Source organism: Anguilla rostrata, chromosome 5 (assembly GCF_018555375.3).
Source record: "Anguilla rostrata isolate EN2019 chromosome 5, ASM1855537v3, whole genome shotgun sequence".
Classification (NCBI taxonomy): domain Eukaryota; kingdom Metazoa; phylum Chordata; class Actinopteri; order Anguilliformes; family Anguillidae; genus Anguilla; species Anguilla rostrata.
This window is the reverse complement of record NC_057937.1, coordinates 31,802,059-31,822,057: the sequence shown is the minus strand read 5'-3', so window position 1 is coordinate 31,822,057 and position 19,999 is coordinate 31,802,059. Positions and strand designations below refer to the sequence as shown.

The 19,999-nt window shown below is 39.2% G+C and overlaps 1 protein-coding gene and 1 long non-coding RNA gene across 6 annotated transcripts in view; one reads left to right on the top strand and one right to left on the bottom strand.

The window, feature by feature from the left end:
* Positions 1-6,927, bottom strand: part of LOC135255071 (uncharacterized) — a 52,719-nt gene extending 45,792 nt beyond the window's left edge. The window contains exon 1 of one of the 4 annotated variants that reach the window (XR_010330062.1): positions 6,392-6,927. This is a non-coding gene — a long non-coding RNA (uncharacterized LOC135255071). Of the gene's footprint in view, positions 1-248; positions 874-6,391 lie in introns of those variants that run through there. The other 3 variants (XR_010330063.1, XR_010330064.1, XR_010330065.1) reach the window with 3 other exon arrangements.
* LOC135255069 (sal-like protein 1) lies at positions 2,484-18,718 on the top strand. Of its 2 annotated transcripts, none has more exons than XM_064335806.1 (3): positions 2,484-3,770; positions 11,626-15,032; positions 16,983-18,718. In XM_064335806.1, exons 1-3 carry the CDS (start codon positions 3,698-3,700, stop codon positions 17,421-17,423), a joined length of 3,921 nt encoding a protein of 1,306 aa, XP_064191876.1. In that variant the 5' UTR covers positions 2,484-3,697; the 3' UTR covers positions 17,424-18,718. The 2 variants fall into 2 exon arrangements, with proteins under 2 accessions (XP_064191876.1, XP_064191877.1); XM_064335807.1 differs by lacking the exon at positions 2,484-3,770 and adding an exon at positions 7,187-7,512.
* The last annotated feature ends 1,281 nt before the right edge of the window (positions 18,719-19,999 follow it).

Here is a 19,999-nt window from a genome sequence, read left to right as displayed (position 1 = left end):
AAAAAAGTCAAAGAGTTCCCACTGTTCAACTGTAAATCACGCCAATAAAAAAAAAATAATAATCTGCCTTGATGAGCTTTATCAGGGCGCGACAAAGACCAAAGAAGATTTTTTACGTCACAGTCAGCCGGAAACATTGCATTCACTTGAAATTAATTAATTAATACATGCATGATATGTTTCATTGATAGACATTTACAGTTATAGTCGCCTGGTGTGGATATCGTCCAAAAACAGAAATCATTTACCTGGAGATCGAAGAAATGTCCAGATAGTCCATATTTTTAAATCATCGTACAGGCTCGAGGTTAAGAATGAGTACAGGGTAACAAATTATTTTATTTGAGAGGGGAAAACTCACTGAACTAGAGTGACGTAGCCTTGTGTAGGCTACTAAAAACAACATGAGGACTATTTTAGGACTAGTATTTTTTCCCCTTTACCAACCCATGTTGCTCATGCTGGTCAATTATGCGGTCAAACGCTACGTGTTTCTGAGCAATGATCAATTACAGGCTGTCAGTAATAATAGTGAATGATGGTGCTAAGCCACCCCTCTCCGAAAACCCTTTATTGATTAACTCGTAACCGAACGAGAGAGCGTGCCCCATGTGCACAAAAACAGCCTCTGACACTTCTTTTCCACAACAAATCAAAAAGCAGCGAGAAAGCCTACAAATGACTATAATCTGGTGCAAACTGAGGAAGAAAAAGAAAATAAAAACTTCATTTTTGCACACATGGAATTATTTTAAGGTTTGAGTTTCTGAATATCGATTAGTTTGGATGTGCTGCCTATTTTGAATCACTGTAATGAACTTCGTTCGATTTTAAATAATTACATAAGGTGCTACATAATTCAAGAATTTGTTTGCACCAGCAACTGATTATCCAATGATTATATATATATATATATATATATATATATATATATATATATATATATATATATATATATATATATAATACACACACACACATTTTTGAATTCAATGAAATTGACATTAATTTTAATTATTCACATTTTTTATTTAGTTGTTGTTACTTGTATCATTCACCCCGTGATTGTTAACACAATGTAGTCTCCGGCCAACCAGAATCTCATTTCAAATGTCTCTCGCTCGACTGGGCTGCAAATCACCCTGTTTACAATCTCACACCACCAACACTCGCATCAATTAGTAACTGTCTGACCATTGATTTTTCCAACCTAGAACATTACAATATTGCAGACATTTGTCCTCGACGTCCTCAGGTTTATGTCAATATAATTTTTAAGTTCTTACTTTAATCTCGTGTCTATTTCTACATTCTCCTGATTCGATTTGTACAACACTTCTAACCCGGTGCCAGAGGGAAATTAATTTGTATAGATCATAATGCATTTTTTTCTTTCCATATGTTTCTGGATTTGTCCATTTTCATTTTGTTGGATTTTCAGGGACTTGAGAACAATCTTCTGAAATCTGTTCTTCAAGAAAATGTATCACGTCAGTTCTAATAGCGAAAACATTTGCTGAAATAACATATAAAAGAAATGAATGATAGTGATGATGATGATGATGATGATGATGATGAATAGGAGTGTACAGCCAATTTATAGCCTACAATAAAATATGTAAGTTTAACAGGATTTCTTTTATTTTATCATTAATAAGTAAATAAAAGACGTTCTAAGTAGGTGTAGGTGACGCAAAAAAAAAGTAGATCCATCTAGCCTGAAGCGGCTCTTTAAATATTCAGTGGAAAATAATGGCATCCGTGGTATTACCAATAGTAACGATATTATCTTCATCCCTCAATATCACCTCATCTGATAGCTTCGTTTGTCTTTCCCACGTAATAGTCGGCGAACGCGCATAACAGTGCTGCAGCTTCAGGAGGGACTATTTGCTCTCGAAACAGAAACTAAAGAATTATACATAAGGATGATTGTTGTTGCAACTATTTTCGGATTATTACTACCTTATTATTTTCCTCGGTTACAGATTGGTAGGCTACAGTATTCAGTCGTGGCCCTTGTATCAAATTTTAGTCGTGGAATTTTGTTTTTTAAAAACCACCCTCTAATATATAAAATATAATGCAAATTGGTGCCTGTCTTGCTTAGGCTATACAAATAATGTACATTTCCATCTGTTGTTGTCCATAGATCGGCGTGTTTTATAAAACACTTAGGCCTATTTCTAATCAAGTTGTGGTAATCTTTAAATTACAAGCAGCCTACCGGTATCTAACTTTACTTTGAAATATATAGAAGGCATTAATTTCTGGCGACATCAATTGTCTGATCGCTCATGTGTCTCGTGAGTTTATGAGTTTAGTTCCTTAAATCTACTGTTTGTTTGCATAATTTCTTCATGCAAATAAACCTGTCACAGCCTGCAGATAAAACAGGGGCTTTGCCTGTCCGAGGTTACAGGAACTCACCCACAGCGTTCGCAGAACTACCGATGTCTATCTTGCATCAAAAGCAAATATGAATATAGTCAACACAATTGCAGTTAACAAAACTTGAATTAACAAATGCGAATGTTTTCGGTTATAGCCAAAACGTGTAGCTTAGTTCTATCTTGCAGTCTAATAATATGAAAGCGCTACCAAATTCTAAGAAAAATCACAACTGCCAAACGTTATGAACGAATAAAGTGAGGATGCGTTTGGGTCAAAATGCTCTAACTGGATCTTTGCTAAGTAGGCAACTTTGATATTCCCTCTTCCTGTCCTTGCCACTTGCTCGTACATATACGCAGACACACACACAGCCTATGCGTAATGCTATAGCTTGCACCTCGATCGGCGTATGATAGAATATACCGGTGGCCAATAGCATCCTAGATGGGCGGGGCTGTAGATTTCTCTATGTTCCATGGGGCCCTTAAAGTTTGTTTGTTCGCGGAAGGCAGTGTGTGGTGAAAAACGTGTTCGCTGTCCTGAACGACGATAATGAAAACGAATATGATTGGGATATTTGAGCCATTCCGTGGACTTTGAAGACTTTGGCATCGCGATTAGGCACGAACCTTCGTGTGCTCACTCGACCAACATTTTCGGCTGTAGCGAATGGAGAAACGAATGTGTAGCGACAGAAACGGTGTTTACCATTACACAAGATCTGAATGACAACGAGCCTGATGCAAATCTGAAGGAGGAATTAAACTAGACGACATCAGTGTGGCGTGGAAAAGTAGTTCCTCTGTAAACGCATGGATGTTTCATTATTGTCGTCTGTTGTCGGTTTAGTTTATTGAAACTTTTGTGGGTTTGTTTTTCCTTAGATAAATTGGAGCGACACCTCAGAGCGCATGGGCGCAGGACTTGTGCGTTCCAGTAGTATCAAAGATAAGTTGGACGCATCTCCCAGTTGGTTGCTAAGAAGGGATAACTGTAGCCTAACTCACGCGAGTTGGAACATCCAGCCTTTCCTCCTCACCCAACTCATTGGGTGGGAGCTGAGAGAAAGACAAGAGTCCCCAGCAAATCAGGAGCTAATTGATTAAAGAGACTTCATTTGAATAGGGGGCTGGCGAGGTGCCAATCGTCTTTCAAAGAGACCCTGTATGATTAATCGCAAAGCATTATTTATAATTATAATTATAGCAGACCACATGCGCGGTGGATGGGCTCAATTTCTGTAATTTTGAGAAGATTTTTTTTAGCAATATCTTATTCTGCTGTGGCTGATGTGTGAGCCAGCATGTCACGGAGGAAACAAGCAAAGCCACAACATTTCCAATCGGACCCGCATCTGGCCATGTCCGAATACAATGGTAAGTTTTAGTCGTGGTTTAAATCCGACCGATTTATGTCACAGGCTTAAAATTATGTGTTTGTTTTTTGTATGTTATTTATTTATTTGACAGACTCTTAATGTGGAATTCAATTTCGTTAAAATAGCCAGTTTCACTGTGTGGCTAACTTCTTGTGTTACTGTACACTTTCATACAGAAGTTGTAAGACAATAGGCCTATTTGAATATAAACTCATGCAATCGTTTTTTCGATCTTAAATTTAATTGTAGTTGAACAAGTTATAGTATGGCATTTCCTTCCTTTGTGACCCTGGCCTCAGAAAGTGTTTCACGTAGGCTACATCGCGCCTTCTCCAGCAACATGTTTATAAACAGGTCAAGACGATGATGTTGGCTACGTCTACGATGATTAGTAGATGTAGGCTATGTTGTAGCTTACGTCTACAGTGATTCGTGCCTCCATGTGCTATTTCAGTGCTGGTTCCATTTCACCGGGAAGATTAGCATTAAAACAAATGCGTGTATAGCCTACAAGTTTTGTATGCTATAGTTTAAAGTGGTTAGCAACAATAGTATTAGGGGCTTTTGTATTTAGCGTAGTTCTGCAGTGCTGCTGTCCGAAATATCGCAAAGATCAAAGGGACCTACGATATGAAGTGTATTTCTTTAAACTTTAATCGTGATTAATATGATACTTTAGACTGCAAAGGCCTGTGCGTGGATTTGCCTCACACTCTGTTTAACTTGTATGACTTCGTCCGATTGTAGCCTACCACCAAGTCAAAGTAGGCTACATTGCCTACGCGTTAAATATAAAAATATATACCTAGGCTGTATACAGTGAGGAAATAAGAAAAGACTGGAGAAGTGTAGCAAATTATGAGATATTGTAGGCTATTAGCTAAGACACAAACTAATAGGCAATTGTAAAAAAGCAACATTTAAATTATCGGTTTCTTAGTCGATAATATTAATGTGATTAATATGCATTTATTGTATTTTTGTAGTTTCTTTCTGTGTGTTTAATACAGTTTATTACACACCTCATGTAGACAAGATTGGATTTTTCAGCAAAGTTTATCCAATTCTATTTAGCAAGCCACCTGCTTGTGTGGAAAGTATCGTTTCCGAATTACATTGCAAAATGTTTCTAAGTAAAAATGGTGGTTCCAATTAAGAAGAGAGAACATTGCTTAAACAGAGAAATAAATTATATGCTTTCTGCTGGTACCAGAGTCACAATCAATTGACTTGCAGAATTTAGGACGTTCCTGAGTCTCTCAAACACGACATGCATCTTGCGGCCCATTTTAACGTTTACAATGTTTGTAAACGAATTTACTAAATACTTGCGTTTATAAATTAATGATTACTTTCAGTGTGTATTAATCACATCAACGACTAGCTGTTCTCCATTCTATAGTTTGATGAATACTTTCTCGAATATGAGAATGTATTTTAAATGCTAGCATACGTTGTCTGTAGTAATTAATTTTTATTCTGAGTTAGAAATTTCTATCTAAATAAATACAGTGCCAGCCTATTAATGTACAAGGAGTTTTAACGTTTCAGCACAGTCCTTTTTCAAAGGTCGCAGCCCCAACATTCTCCTTTTGTAACAGACAAAGTAAAATGCAACATTTGACTTTATTCGAGATTGCGCTTGTGTTTTTACCTTCTTTTGCAAGATTGGCAAACTTTGTGCTTAAATGAACATTCAACAGTTGACTATCATTTACAAGGGCAATCGATTTTTTTTTTTAATTCAAGTTAAAAAAGTTTACTGCTGGACTGCAAAATGTTTATTAACCTACATCAATAAATATGAAGCAGTTGTCTCTAAAACTACCGATCTGTATTTCTAGCTTAGCCTATTGTCTGTTTTACATTTCATATGTCACATTAAGTGTCTTCTAAATGTTCTTGGTGCGGTGATGTTTCAAGGCTTCGTGTTAAAACAAGGTATACATATATGATGATTTATTTGTGAACCAATTTGACATACTAATTGTAAATATAAAACGGAAAGTGCACCATTTCCAACAAAAAATAAAAAAATAAAACGTTTGGGAGTGAATTACGTTTTCTGTTTGAAACATCAGCTTTTAAAATAAAAATAAATAAGCATCGGCATACAATAAAACGATGAAATTATCCTATTTATTGGACGCTTGATTACCTTCTATTCATATTATGAAATATACGTCATATTTATACCTAAGAATTATATTTTTCAAATGTCTGGTTTTGCCTCTTTGTTGACGGAGGGCCTTTATCTTTTGGCCACTAGTTGCCGAAATGCTATGTAAAACTGTTTTCAAAATAGTAATATTACTAAAAATGAAATGACATAGAATCAGTGTTGTCAGAGTAGTTTTGTACATGTTAATATAAGTTGTGTAAGTCTGCACATACATGTAACCATTCCTTTTTCTTACAAAATGAAAGGGGCCCAACTATCACATGTAATGTAATGTATTTTGATACAGACGTAGTTCTCAAATGTAAGATTTAATTTAACATCCAATTCTTGTAGATAGACAGATGTAGATAAGTAAACAACTAGTTTTTAACAGTCAACACAATCACTTGATGTTTGTTCACAATAAGTAAATGTTATGTTAAAACATATTCACTCACCAGTTTTTCTGGATTGTGTTGCATGAACAGGAACCAAGTACAGTCGATACCCAGACATGCTTGTTTTCGCATATGTGCCACGTTTTTTTCTCCCTCAAAACTCAGTACATTTGCGAATGGCAGTTTATCGTTTTTTTGTCCACAGGCTTGAACTTTTAATTCTTTTACAAAAACTATGCCAAAGTTCAAAATGTAATGCCTTGAATTCTTCGTTTAGTGCTTTCACAGTTGAATGACCTGTTATTAATGAAAAAGTATCTCTCACTCTCTTTCTCTCTCCCTCTCCCTCACACACACACTCAGTCACACACACACACCTTGCAGATATCCTATGTCGAAAGTGCCCAGGAGACTCCTTGTTTTTGCAAAAAAAAAAAGTCGTGTGCATGGTTAATAGATTTGTGGCAGTGTTAGTGCCAGCTATGAATGAGGACTGAGGGGCGCGCGCAGCCCATCGTATGCCTCCCCTCACCCCCCATCATCTTCTACAAGGGTGGGATGTTGAAGTAAGCCCCTGACACTGTGCTGTTTTAACCTTTGCCAACCCCCTCCTGCGAGAAGGTGCAGGCAGTTCAGGGCACGACGTGTTCCCCTGCACCTAGCTGTTGACCCCATGACTTTGAGCCATAGGTGGCCTGACAGGATGCTTCCACATTATTCGAGTGAAGGGGGGCCTCTGGTCTGTGCAGCTGCTATACTGGTCACTGTATTCCCCTTTCACCTCCACAGAACAACCCCCCCCCCCCACCCCACCCCACCCCACCCTGCCACGTAAAGAAAGATTTGCAGGGTGGTCCTCTCACTTTTTTCATCGTGCAACAGGGATTCGGTTACTTGTCATTTTGCCACTGTTTATATAGTGCAAGTTTAGATGTAGCCTTGAGGAGTTCCTTTTCTATTCTCTTCCCCTTTTTTCTTTGAGTGTGTCAGCTGAACAGAGCTGGAGAAGCCAGTCCCTTTTCTGGAAACTAGCTTTACTGGAACCCCATCTAGTGTTCACTTGAGTGCTTCAATGGGTTTAGCCATCCTGTCAGAGTACTGAGTGCTAGAGAAAGTTCTCTGCTGGCATATCTTTTGTGAAATCTGGAGTGGCAACAAGGCTGCGTCTGCACTACAGAGATGTATGTACAAACTTGGACTGTCATTGGTTTTCTCCTACTTTCCCACTTTTTTTGTCTTGGTCAGCCTGTCTGCAGATTTATATTCGGGAGGTTCATAATCTGCTCCTTTTCTCTTGTCTGTTGTTAATACAGAGATTCAGAACTGTAGTGCACTGTTCACACAGAGAATGCTGTGTTTTTCAATTCAGGGATCATCCAGTGAAATGCTGAGAAACTCCTTCCATACAAAACTCGCATTGTCTTTTTAGAGTATAAAATGGCTTCTTTTTAGCGTGTGCAATCTTAAGAATGACATCTGTTAATTGTGTGGCTTGATTTTTGTTTCAGGTATTGTTCAGGTTTTGTTCACACATTGTTCATGTGTGTGTAAAGTTTTGCTCAGTGAAGTTCTCACACATTATAACTGGTTCACGGAATCACTCTGCCATTTAGTATTGTAGCCATTTAGAATTGTGAAAGAGTCTTTAAAATATATTTTTGTAAAACTACTATAATGATGATTGTGCATTTGGGTGTAAAAAAAGTAATATAAAAAAAATACATATTTATATGCAGTTGTGTAACTGCAAAAAATAAAAACCATAAAAGTAATTAAAATGTAATTTGTAAGCAAGTATGTTTTGCAACCACGTTATTAATTTTTAGAAGAAATATTTAACTTGGGGATCATGCTTGAAGTTAATTGCATTGAAATGAGCAAACAGTTCCTCTTATGGTTTCTGTCTCCCTCTCTTGCTCTTTCTCTCTATGTATGTGTATGTGTTCCCCAATTTAAAATGGTGAAATGAACTTTGTATTCCTCGAGGGGAAGTTTGTCTTGCACACTTAAGTGCTGCTCAATTCATAAATATTTGAACAATTCAAACAAAACATTAATATGTTATATGAGAAACATCATTCGTACTGAAGCAATGCAGTGACTTTTGCGAAGTAAGGCTTTGTTGAAGGTAATTTACTGTAACTTTTGGCTATAGACACAACTGTTGATTATAGACTCAATGCACTGTTTCTGTTTATTATATAAAAATAAAAAAAACCTGAACCTGCACCTTTTGATTAGATTTTAGTTTTTACTAATTAGATGTAAATGTTTGAAGTAAATGTATTTAAAATGTGCTGTAATAATTTAGTGGGGTTTTGTCAACATTGTTCTTATTTTACAAGGTTATTTTAGAGCTATACATACAAGAAATGTTACATTACAGGATTCAATTATTGATTAGAAGGAATATAACTAATTCCAAGCAAAGTTGTATTTTATTACATGTTTTTCTGATTATTTTGGTGACATGTAATTTGCATTTTGGAATAATTCTATTATTCAATACCTCTTCAGTAGATACCCCTCAGCTTAGCTTGATTCTTGGTTCTTATTGTGTATTTTCTTTATCCATGCACAGTGATTTTTTTTGTGTATATTGAGGGGTAATTTCAGCAAATCACTGCTCTCCCTTTGAGCTCCTGAATATTTAAAGTTATTAAAAGTTGTGTCTCCCATTTTGCATGGTTCAGTGGTGTGAAGCCAGGTTTTACTGTCATGGCAACTTTGTGTTATCTGATTTTTTTCAGTACAGAAACACTGGGGGAGATAATCCTTGAATTAAACAAGATCTGCTTTCAGGGGCCGCTAAGATGGCTGGGCAGCATTGTGTTCGGCAGCCCTGCAGCTCTCATGCTGAGTAAACAATAGGAAACCATCCTGCCATTCAATGGAGTAGGGTCGAAGTTTTTTGTGTTAAATTTGCAAATGAATCCTTGTGCTGATAAAAATGTAGAGGTCTGGTGTGACAGTGAATGCTGTGAAAGGGATTCATTGAAAATAACAATTTGTAAAGCAACAGACATGTTAAATGGCAGAAATTTGGAGCAACTAAATGAAAGCACTGCAAAGATGGGAGCAGAGCAATAGTGTCAAAGGGTGTCAACTTGTTTTGTTGGCTGGTGGGGATTTTGAAAAGTGATAGTTCAAATAAAGGTGTTCTATATTTCTAGGTTTACTGTCTTTTTTACATAAAATGTTTTGAAAGCCTCTTGCTTTTACATTTTGCTATTCTATTTTGAATTCAGTGTGTGAGCAATTTAGCACTGCACTGAATACAGATTTTTACAGATTATCACATTAACATTTTATATGGGAATGTTCAAATAACTTTTGGTTTATTACTTATAAATTAAGTCAGAAGCAACGAGTGAATTGCTTGCTTAAGTATATATTTATTGTACATATTTTGTGTGTGCGTGCATGTGTGTGGGTGTGTGTGTGTGTGGGCTGCTCAGCAATGAATACTTAAAAATCCTTATAATTTTTTTTTTCCTGCAAAATTTTTATGAATAAATGGTTCCCAGTTTCCCAGCCTTTCCTTCAAGTTTAATAAAGTTTTGTAAAAACCAGGGGCGGGTTTCCCGATAACGTTGGATTTTAGGATTATTGAGTTGTTTATGAGGTTCTTAAGCAACAAACGTTCTCATTAAGTGTGTTTCCCAAACACAATTGTTAGATGGACTCTTAAGAGGAACTTAACAAAGAGCTTCTTTGCAAAGCACATTCCTGCTAAAGTATGAGTAGTTGTACAAACTCAGGACATCGATTTATCATCTTGTTTTTAGCCGATCAACACTAAAAAATGAACTGCTCAAAATGTGAGAATAGGCTATAATCGTTTTATTATAAACTATAACCATTTTGATTCCAAGTGTCTTATTGAACTAAATGCATAAATATTTTAAAAAAGATTCCATGAATAATAGACTAAGCAATTAAGGAAAATTTCCTGAAAATTACACACCCCTGGCCTCATCTGTGAAGCAGTCTTCTAGATCCTAAGTGTGGCATTTATTCTCACGACGCTACTTTGTTGCCTACGTAGTCTTCTATACCTTTGGTTCAGGCGCATAGTTCTCGGAAGTGGAGCCATGACAATTAACCAATTAATCTCCACAATGCAGGGGTGGCAATGTTGGGGTGGCCTTATTTATACAATAATACAGGTGTAGCAATTTGTTTTATTAATGAAACGCAATTTGATGATCATTTGCTTTTTAATGGGATTAGAAATAGTTGTCAATGTGACATTATCGTATTCAATTTAATATACTGTCATTCCAAATAATATTCAAATAGTTTGAAGTTTGATAGTCAATTAGTTTGAGCAGTTTTTATTTCATGGGTATATATTTTTACAATATTTATTCTGAATATACATGAAAAGAATAGACTGAGGCTACTACACATTTTAGTCTATTGTTGGCTGATTGTAAGCATGCCTTGAAAGTGCATGCATAGTGTGTGTGCCACCAGAGTGGACGGCTGTGAGCGGGATCTTCGCTGCACTGTGGAGGTTTTTCGCTGCAAACGGCCCATTACTTAAGAGCGAACTAAAGAGAAACTTGTTACGAATGTGTTTGGGAAACTCAAGTTATTTTAAGAGCAGTCATAAGTATTCAAAGAGGTTTGTAGCGTTAAAACCCACCGCAGATTGTATGTATTTATTAGAAGTCATTTTACGAGTCTTAACATTTAAGGCATTCAGCCAATAAGAATTGGTATCTTGTATCTTTCCCCTTATGTTGATTTGTGTAAATTTTACATGGGATAAAATAAATTCCATTTATGCAGTTTTGACATTTTTCAAAGACAGTCTGGACACTGAAGGGGGTGTACACATTGGCAAATTGATTGCAACCTGAGTGGATTTAAGTTTCTATCAACAGAAGCCGGTATTCTTCGGTCAGTTTTTCAAGTACAAATTCAACACTTGAAATATTGGATATTATCTGTTAAGATTCATTCCTTCAATACAACATTCAAATCCTTCTATAAAAACTATTGTTCTGTTTTATATTGCGCTATAATTGTTGAAGAAAATAGTCGTATGATGTTAGATGTATGCATATGTTCATCTGCTCAGATCATTTTTGAAGAAAGTTTTCTCTTGAATTCTGTCTTCCTCTTGTATCACTTTTGAGTTGCTTTTGTGTGTATGCCACAATCGGATAAGTAAAACCGCAGATTAACAAAAAGAATACAACAAAAGAATTTAAATGGATAAAGCTGCTTCTTCAGCTGTAACATATTTCAGAATGGCTAATCCTTTGCCCCTGCTTGTTTTTCAGGGATCACGGAATCCTGGTCGGAGACTGTGGCCTGTAAAGACTCTAATGTTCATGTCTGTGGCAGATGTTGCGCAGAGTTCTTTGAACTATCAGATCTTGAACAACACCAGAAGAATTGCGCTAAGAATCAATTAGTTCTGATAGTCAATGAAAATCCAGCCTCCCCTTCTAAAACATTCTCCCCCAGCTCCCCTCCTGATAATCTTGATGAGCAGATGAATGACAGAGTTAATAACACAGATCAAGCGGAGTGCGTTGACCTCTCAGAGCAGAACACACTCGACACAGAGGAATCCATGGATTTGGAGCTTTCCGGAAATCACAGTGGCCGCAACGGCAGTAGCAGCAGCTGCTGCAGCAGCAGCAGCAGTAGCAGCAGCTCTGTCAGTAACAGCAACGGCAACAACAACAACTCTGATTCCGCTGTAGGGATCTCAGCCATTTCAACGTCTCTACCTCAGCTTGGTAACCTGACTGACCTGAGTGGCTTCTCAATGATCAACAGTAACGTCATCATTGAAAATCTACAAAGCACTAAGGTGGCTGTGGCCCAGTTCTCCCAAGAGACTCGCTCCACAGGGAGCAGCAAAGTGGCAGTCCCGGCCCTAATGGAGCAGCTCCTGGCCCTGCAGCAGCAGCAAATCCATCAGCTTCGGCTCATTGAACAGATCCGTCACCAGATCTTACTGCTGGCCTCTCAAAATCCTGAAGTGCCAGTGTCCTCTAGCTCCACCCAAGGTACACTGAGGACATCAGCTAACCCGCTGACAACTCTCAGCTCACATCTTTCCCAGCAGCTCGCTGCGGCTGCGGGATTGGCACAGAGTCTCGCGAGCCAGTCTGCCAGCATCAGCAGCCTGAGGCAGCTGACTGCAGCCGCCCAGCTACCTCTGATAAACCCCGGAAATGGCATTGCACCGTCGGTCACTGAATCATCTCGGAGCATTGATGCCCTGCCCTCTGACAAGCGGCCCTCTCATGTAGGTGACCTTCAACCGCAGCTCGGAGGCTCGTCCCTTGTGAAAATGTCAGCACCAGCTTTTGGGATCAGTAGTTTGCTGCACTCTGTAGCTAACCCCCTCCTACCTCAGCCCCCTTCAGGCAACTCCATGTTTTCAAACACATTGCCCAGTGTCGGCACAACTGTGGAAGATCTGAATCCCTTGGCTGCTCTGGCCCAGCAGAGGAAAAACAAGCCAACTCACATCACCCATTTCGAACCTAAAAGCAGTTCAGAGGATGCTTTCTTCAAACATAAGTGCAGGTTTTGTGCCAAGGTGTTTGGAAGTGATAGCGCCTTGCAAATCCACCTGCGATCGCACACTGGGGAGAGGCCATACAAATGCAACATCTGTGGGAACCGTTTTTCCACTCGTGGGAATCTTAAAGTCCATTTCCAACGGCACAAAGAAAAATATCCTCACATCCAGATGAATCCATACCCTGTCCCAGAGCATTTGGATAATATACCAACCAGCACTGGCATTCCATATGGCATGTCTATGCCACCAGAGAAGCCGGTTACTAGTTGGTTGGATAGCAAGCCAGTTCTTTCCACCATGACTTCTTCAGTGGGCATGTTGCTGCCTCCAACTATCCCCAGCCTGCCTCCTTTCATTAAAAAGGAGGAAAACCACTCAACTGCGATAACCAGCCCTTCTGGTTCTGTTAAAAGTGACTCAGGTACAGCAGAGCCAGCTGTAAAATGTAATGAGGCTATATCGGAAGAAGAGGATGGCGGCACCCTGCCTATTTCAAATGGCAAAACTGAGGAGAGCAACCAACTGTTGAACGATTTTACAAGTTCTAGCTCGGCCAGGGAGAGCACCACTGACTATGCTTTCAGTAACAGCCCTACCATGACCACCAATCCACTCATGCCCCTCATGTCAGAGCAGTTCAAGGCTAAGTTTCCCTTTGGAGGCCTCCTTGATCCACTGCAAGCATCAGAGACCTCCAAGCTACAGCAGCTGGTGGAAAACATTGACAAGAAAGTGACCGACCCAAACAAATGCGTCATCTGCCACCGGGTACTCAGCTGCCACAGCGCCCTGAAAATGCACTACCGCACGCACACTGGGGAGAGGCCCTTCAAGTGCAAAGTGTGCGGACGAGCATTTACCACCAAAGGGAACCTCAAAACGCACTACAGTGTCCACCGTGCTATGCCTCCGCTGAGGGTACAGCACTCTTGCCCCATCTGCCAGAAAAAGTTTACCAATGCTGTGGTTCTCCAGCAGCACATCAGGATGCACATGGGTGGGCAGATTCCGAACACGCCCCTCCCAGACAGTTATCCAGAGTCCATGGGGTCTGATGCTGGCTCGTTCGATGAGGGGAACTTTGATGACCTGGAGAACTTTTCTGATGAGAACATGGAGTGTATGGAGGACTTTCCAGACAGCAGCATCCCAGATACCCCCAGGTCTGTTGATGCTTCCCAGGACAGTATGTGTTCCTCCCCAACACCTGCAGAGATGATGGGGGTGCCTGGTTCAGACAGCCTGGGGAAGATGGCTAACCAGGGGCTAGCAGAGGAGCTGCAGGCAAGCAGGCTGAAGAATGGATCCATGGAGGGGGATCACCTCACTAATGACTCCTCATCCTTTGGGGGGGACATTGAGAGCCAAAGCACAGGAAGTCCAGCTATCTCAGAAACTACCTCTTCTGTGCGAGCCCCCTCCCCCTCCAGCAGTATGCCGGGGCCCCACAAGTCTCCTAACTTTGATGACAGGCAGCAGAGGGCTTTCTCGCTGGACCACTTCAGTGCCGGCCTCATGCAGCCATCTTCTGTCAGCTCTGGAGCTGTAGACCTGACATCTTGTAACCCCTCAAAAGACCCTCTGGGCATGCTGTTCCATCTCCGTGATCGGGGAACCTTCAAGAACACAGCATGTGATATCTGTGGCAAAACGTTTGCCTGTCAGAGTGCCTTGGACATTCATTACCGAAGCCATACCAAAGAACGACCATTTATTTGCACTGCCTGTAACCGGGGCTTTTCAACTAAGGGCAACCTTAAACAGCACATGCTCACCCACCAGATGCGAGACCTGCCCTCGCAGCTCTTTGAGCCATCAAATTCCAGCCTGGCTTCCAGCCCTAGCCCGTCACTTTTGTCAGTGAGCTCTCTGTCCTCTATAGTAAAGACTGAGTCCAATGGCTTCCTGCCTGGCTCCTACCAGGACTACAAGGACCCCACCCTGGCAACCTCTACAACTACTGCTCCATCGGTAGCCTCCGCAGCCCCCCTGCGAAGGACGCACAAGCAGCACTACTGCAACACGTGCGGAAAGACTTTTTCATCGTCAAGTGCCCTGCAGATCCATGAGAGGACCCACACTGGCGAGAAACCCTTCTCTTGTACTATCTGCGGCCGAGCATTCACCACCAAAGGCAATCTTAAGGTACATACTCATTTTCTCTTTCAGTTCACTTCTTGGATAATGTTCAGAGAAAATCATCTGAACTAGTTTTTTTATATGAAATGAAGTTCAAGCCAGAAGCTCAAAAATTATAAGGACAAATTCTGTATTTGTTAAGTATTCTAAGAGCATTTATATTGTGTGTTATTGTTTTTTCTGTCCCTTTCTTACACACACGATACCTTTATAAGACACACAATACTTTTATCCCCACACAATCAGGTTGTGTGTAATAAAGTGCATCAGATGATAAAGCATTATCTTTGGATACATTATGAGGAGAGCTCAATGAGGATATGATGGCTGCTGATTTTTAAAATTTAGATTGAACAGAACAGAAATTGAACTGCTCCATTCTTGATCAAGTAAAGTCTGTTCTTGAAATGAACAGAAATCCACAGTGTATATGTGGATGAGATAGCACTACAGTAAAAAATGAACTTAATAAAAATGAATAAAAAACTAATAATAATAATAATTATCTGGGGAAGCTGATTATACCATGACATAATACTCTGGAAGGAATAAAAAAACACAAAATTTGTGGGAAAATCGGCCCTTTACATCTTTATTAACTGCTCTAGAATCAGGAACTTCTGAAAAGGATCTCCATGCCGTAAGCCATTAATTTCCAATGAGGTGGTACATTTTTGAAATTGAGAACAATAATCGTTAAAATATTGATGTTTGGAGGTTGCTCCTTGAGTTTTTTGATAAGAAAACTTTTTTACTGAGGAATCTGGTTGTCACTGTGAAAAGTTCACAAGTTGTTTGCAATGATTTACCAGTTCCTTCAAAAGAGTTTATTATTATTCAAGGAATAACATCTAACATTTTTCAAATAGTTTCTTCAATTTAATGAAAGTTTCTATCTCTTTGAAAATGAACGGCTTCAGAATGGCAGTTTGTTTAATGAGCTGCTGTCCAGTTTCCCAGCTTATTAGGTTCCAACGTCTTCCTGAATAGTTATATTTGAGTAAAATGTAAATGTATGGGGGTGTCTCATGGCGTAGCTTGTGGAGCACTGTCCACATGCTCATTACGAGCCGCGGCATCGGCGGTTTAAGTCCGACCGCGTGGCCTTTGTCGCACGTCTCTCCCTCTCTCTTCCCCTGTTCTTCCTGTCTCTCTACACTGTTCTGTCCAATAAAGCTGGAAAAAAACTGATGTAATGACTGATATAATGAGCTGCTGGTGTGGCAGTGCTATCGTTTCCTCTGGGAGAAGTGTTTGGATACACTCTCACTTGTGTTTTCTGTTCAGTGTTGATCCATTGCCTAAAAATAACATTTCCTTTACTGTTTCTGTAATTTTGTCAAGGTGATAATATTCACCAATTGAAAATGATGGTATTGAGCTGCTCTAATTATATTTTTTGCATTTTATTCAAATCAATGCATAGCACATGGTATATTTGAAGTATTCTAGTTTTCTGTCCCTTCGGCATCATGTCTAAAAATGTTGTCATTGTCTTCTGACTGTGTTCTCGCAACAGTCACCCTGGGGAAAAGATGATTGAATGGCAGAAAAAAAAGATGTTTGTAATGGTCGTTTCTGTGGAAAACATGCAAAATGTAATACTGTCCACAGCTATGAGAATAGGCACAGCAATTTTAAGCAAGACTTTGAGACTTGTGCAATAGGGTGACCTTAATTACTTAAAGAAATCGCTTTTCACCGGTTAGGGTTAGAACAGTTTCAACTGTTGTGCAACCGCAAGAAATTAAGTGGCTAAGAGACACTGTTCACAAGTCAGAGACCAAGCCACATGCAGTTAGCCATACTATTGAGAGTAAATGCATGTGAGATATAAATGTAAGATCATTACATTATTACAACTTGAGACTGATTGTCAGTTCTTGCAGTGTGTACTGTTGTAGTGCTGAAGATTATATGCAATGTGTTTGACAGTGTATCTTTTCGTTTGAACAGGTCCACATGGGAACACACATGTGGAACAGTGTCCCGGCCAGACGGGGCCGCAGACTGTCTGTAGACGGCCCCATGGCTTTCCTGGGCACCAACACCATCAAATTCCCCGAGATCTTCCAGAAGGACTTGGCGGCCCGAATGGGCAATGGGGACCCAGCAAGCTTCTGGAACCAGTACGCAGCTGCATTCTCCAATGGCCTGGCCATGAAGACCAATGAGATCTCAGTCATCCAGAATGGGGGACTCCCCCCGCTGTCCGGAAGCATCGGGAATGGGGGCAGCTCGCCAGTAGGCGGCCTGACAGGCAGCCTTGAGAAGCTGCACAGCACAGAACCCAATGCCTCCCTGGCCAGGCTGGAGAGCATGGCCAACACAGAGAATGAGACTCACTTCCGCTTCACACGATTCATGGAGGACAACAAAGAAATTGTTACCAATTAGCAGTCACCCCAACACAAACATGAAGGAGTGGGGAAAGGAGTTGAAGCTCTGGCTCCCTTTTTAAACTTTACAGATTAAAAAAGTTAACTTTTTTTGAAGATGCCTTTTTGTACAATGTACAATGTTATAGTTTTATGGAGTTTATTTATTAGTGATGATGTCCTTGCTTGAAATCAAATGGAAACATTAACATTTTGTTTAGTTTTCAGTTCTGGCCAGAATGGACTCGTATGGGTGCTTGAAAAGGTGCTCCTGGGACGTGGCATTTGCAACCATTTCTGGGCAGATTACTTTACCTTGACATTAAATTATTTTATATTTGTAGTCCATATAACATAGTCATTGCCATCCAAGTAATGCATTAGATCTTTAATAAATCAATGAAAAAGGCTGTAAAACATATGCAGTTCTGTGCTAGATGCCCACCAACTGTATATTATCATTTCTAACCAATGGTAAGATATTGACACAGCAGATATCTTTACTGATTTTCACTATTTTTTTTGTTTGTTTTTGTTAACTGCTATTTCACTCATTTTGTAAAATTAATGTTTTGCTCTGAACTGTATTTTCTATTGTGCTTATGTTCTTTTGTATTTTGTCTTTCATTTGTTTATCGGCGCTGAAAACAACAGTTTAAAGTTAATGTGCTGGATTTCCACATTGCTGCTATGTCTGGCGTCTTTGTTGACATCATATGCAAAATATGTTTAGATGCTTGTGTAAATAATGTCAGGTGTGGAATAATGAAATTATTTCAACAAATGCATATATATTCCTCACTAGACCAGAGTTCATCCTGACCAGTGGACAATTAAATAGTGTTTTTTTTTATAAATATATAAATATATATAATGTTTGCAAATATTTGGACTGTTACATGCACTTTCTTGGAAAGTTGAAAGATCTTTATGAGTCCTGTTTCTTTACAGTTTAATACGTACTAACTACTACAATACTGTCATTCTTTACTCTAATAATCAAATACATCATTTTTCCAAAAGACAATGCATTATGTGTTACTTTCATTTTTTGTTTGTGATATTTATATGAATGCATTTGGTATGGAAACACATGACCATCAGTTTGTGAGGACAAAGTGGTTTGTCAAAACTGGTTTGTCAAGGTACTGTGCTAAATGTTTTGAGTTGCAGTTGATTATCGAAGCGAAATCCCAGATAGTACAAGAGCTCTAATGAAATGTTTGCTATGATAATGCTACACAATTCTGAGCAATCACCTTGATTGTGTGATTGGCCCTGGTCATTAAAAACCTTCTGATGGCTGAGGTCAAATTCATTGGTCTATCATTCACACTGTTGTCAGCCTTCTGAATCTTTAATTGCATTATCGATCAGATTGAGATCCTTAGTCTTTCAATGCGCATTAATGGCTTTAGCAGACTCTGCACCACAGAAGAATTACTTAAAAAGGGGTATTTATTTGTTTATTTTAACTTTACATTTTCAATGGAGGACCGCATTTGATTTTAATACGTTTCTGAGAAAACTTCACAAAGTGGGTGTATTATGTCATAAACAAGGCTTGGGGGAGAGTTGCTATGAATGTTTTTGGATTTTACTCATTTTATAACCGTTTTTTGATTTTACTCATTACTCAGAGACTATTTAGCCTAGCACTATGAAATTTTACTACAAACGGCTTTCACAAGTCTGCAGTAATTGGCTGTTTAAATTACATTCATAACTTAAACAAGTCAGACACAATTAAAACCAAAGTACTCACAGTCCAATGTTACATTCATACCACCTAGTCGGTATGATTGTAATAGAGCTGCGGAATAATTGTAATGGTAAATGAAAACCCCTATAATGTGCGTACCCAGGTATTACTTTGCACATACTAATGTTAATCAGGGAAACACATTTCCAAAGAGATGAGCCACATCATCAGATGGTGAAGCATGGGGCTGTATTCATGAAAAAACATTGTGTTAACATCGATGCTCAAGCAACTTCACTGCTTCGCAACTTAGTGAAGTGAGTTGTGGAACCTTCCAAATCGATGAGGAAAGCTGCTTTTGCTTGTTTCTGAACAACCATGTGAGTTTTTACAGAGCAAATAGCCTATCATACAGACAAATCTGGTGTGTGCTTATTACAAATGCCTGTGACCAGGTGGCTGTTTCTTTTCCATTAAGCACTAGAAGCATTCAGGAGATGAGGCTGTCAACGCAGCAAGGAAATTAGCTGAACTCATTTAACATTAAACACTGAACAAACACGTTGATGAGTAAAATGTGTGTCTTTTATAAATATGAAATGGCAATTAAAATACATAAGGTCTCCCAAAGAGGACACTACAGGTAGATAGTTTTCAACACCACCTAGTGTCCCTACTCTCCAAATTTGAAACCTTGTCCATGACCTCCCTGAGTACCAATCCTCTAGTTTTCTCGTTTGATGGCATTCTGTAAACATAATAATAATAATAATAATAATAATAATAATAATAATAATAATAATAAAAACGTTTTTTCTTATAGCAACTCAGAGGCGGCATAACTGCAAAAGCTGTCACACTTAGACGGGGACATTATGTTTTTTTGGTCGTCT

Coding starts and splice junctions, on each gene's coding strand:
- LOC135255069 (XM_064335806.1), top strand. CDS start 3,698: ATGTCACGGAGGAAACAAGCAAAGCCACAACATTTCCAATCGGACCCG. Junction 3,771..11,625: donor GGCCATGTCCGAATACAATG/GTAAGTTTTAGT, acceptor CTTGTTTTTCAG/GGATCACGGAATCCTGGTCG. Junction 15,033..16,982: donor CCACCAAAGGCAATCTTAAG/GTACATACTCAT, acceptor TCGTTTGAACAG/GTCCACATGGGAACACACAT.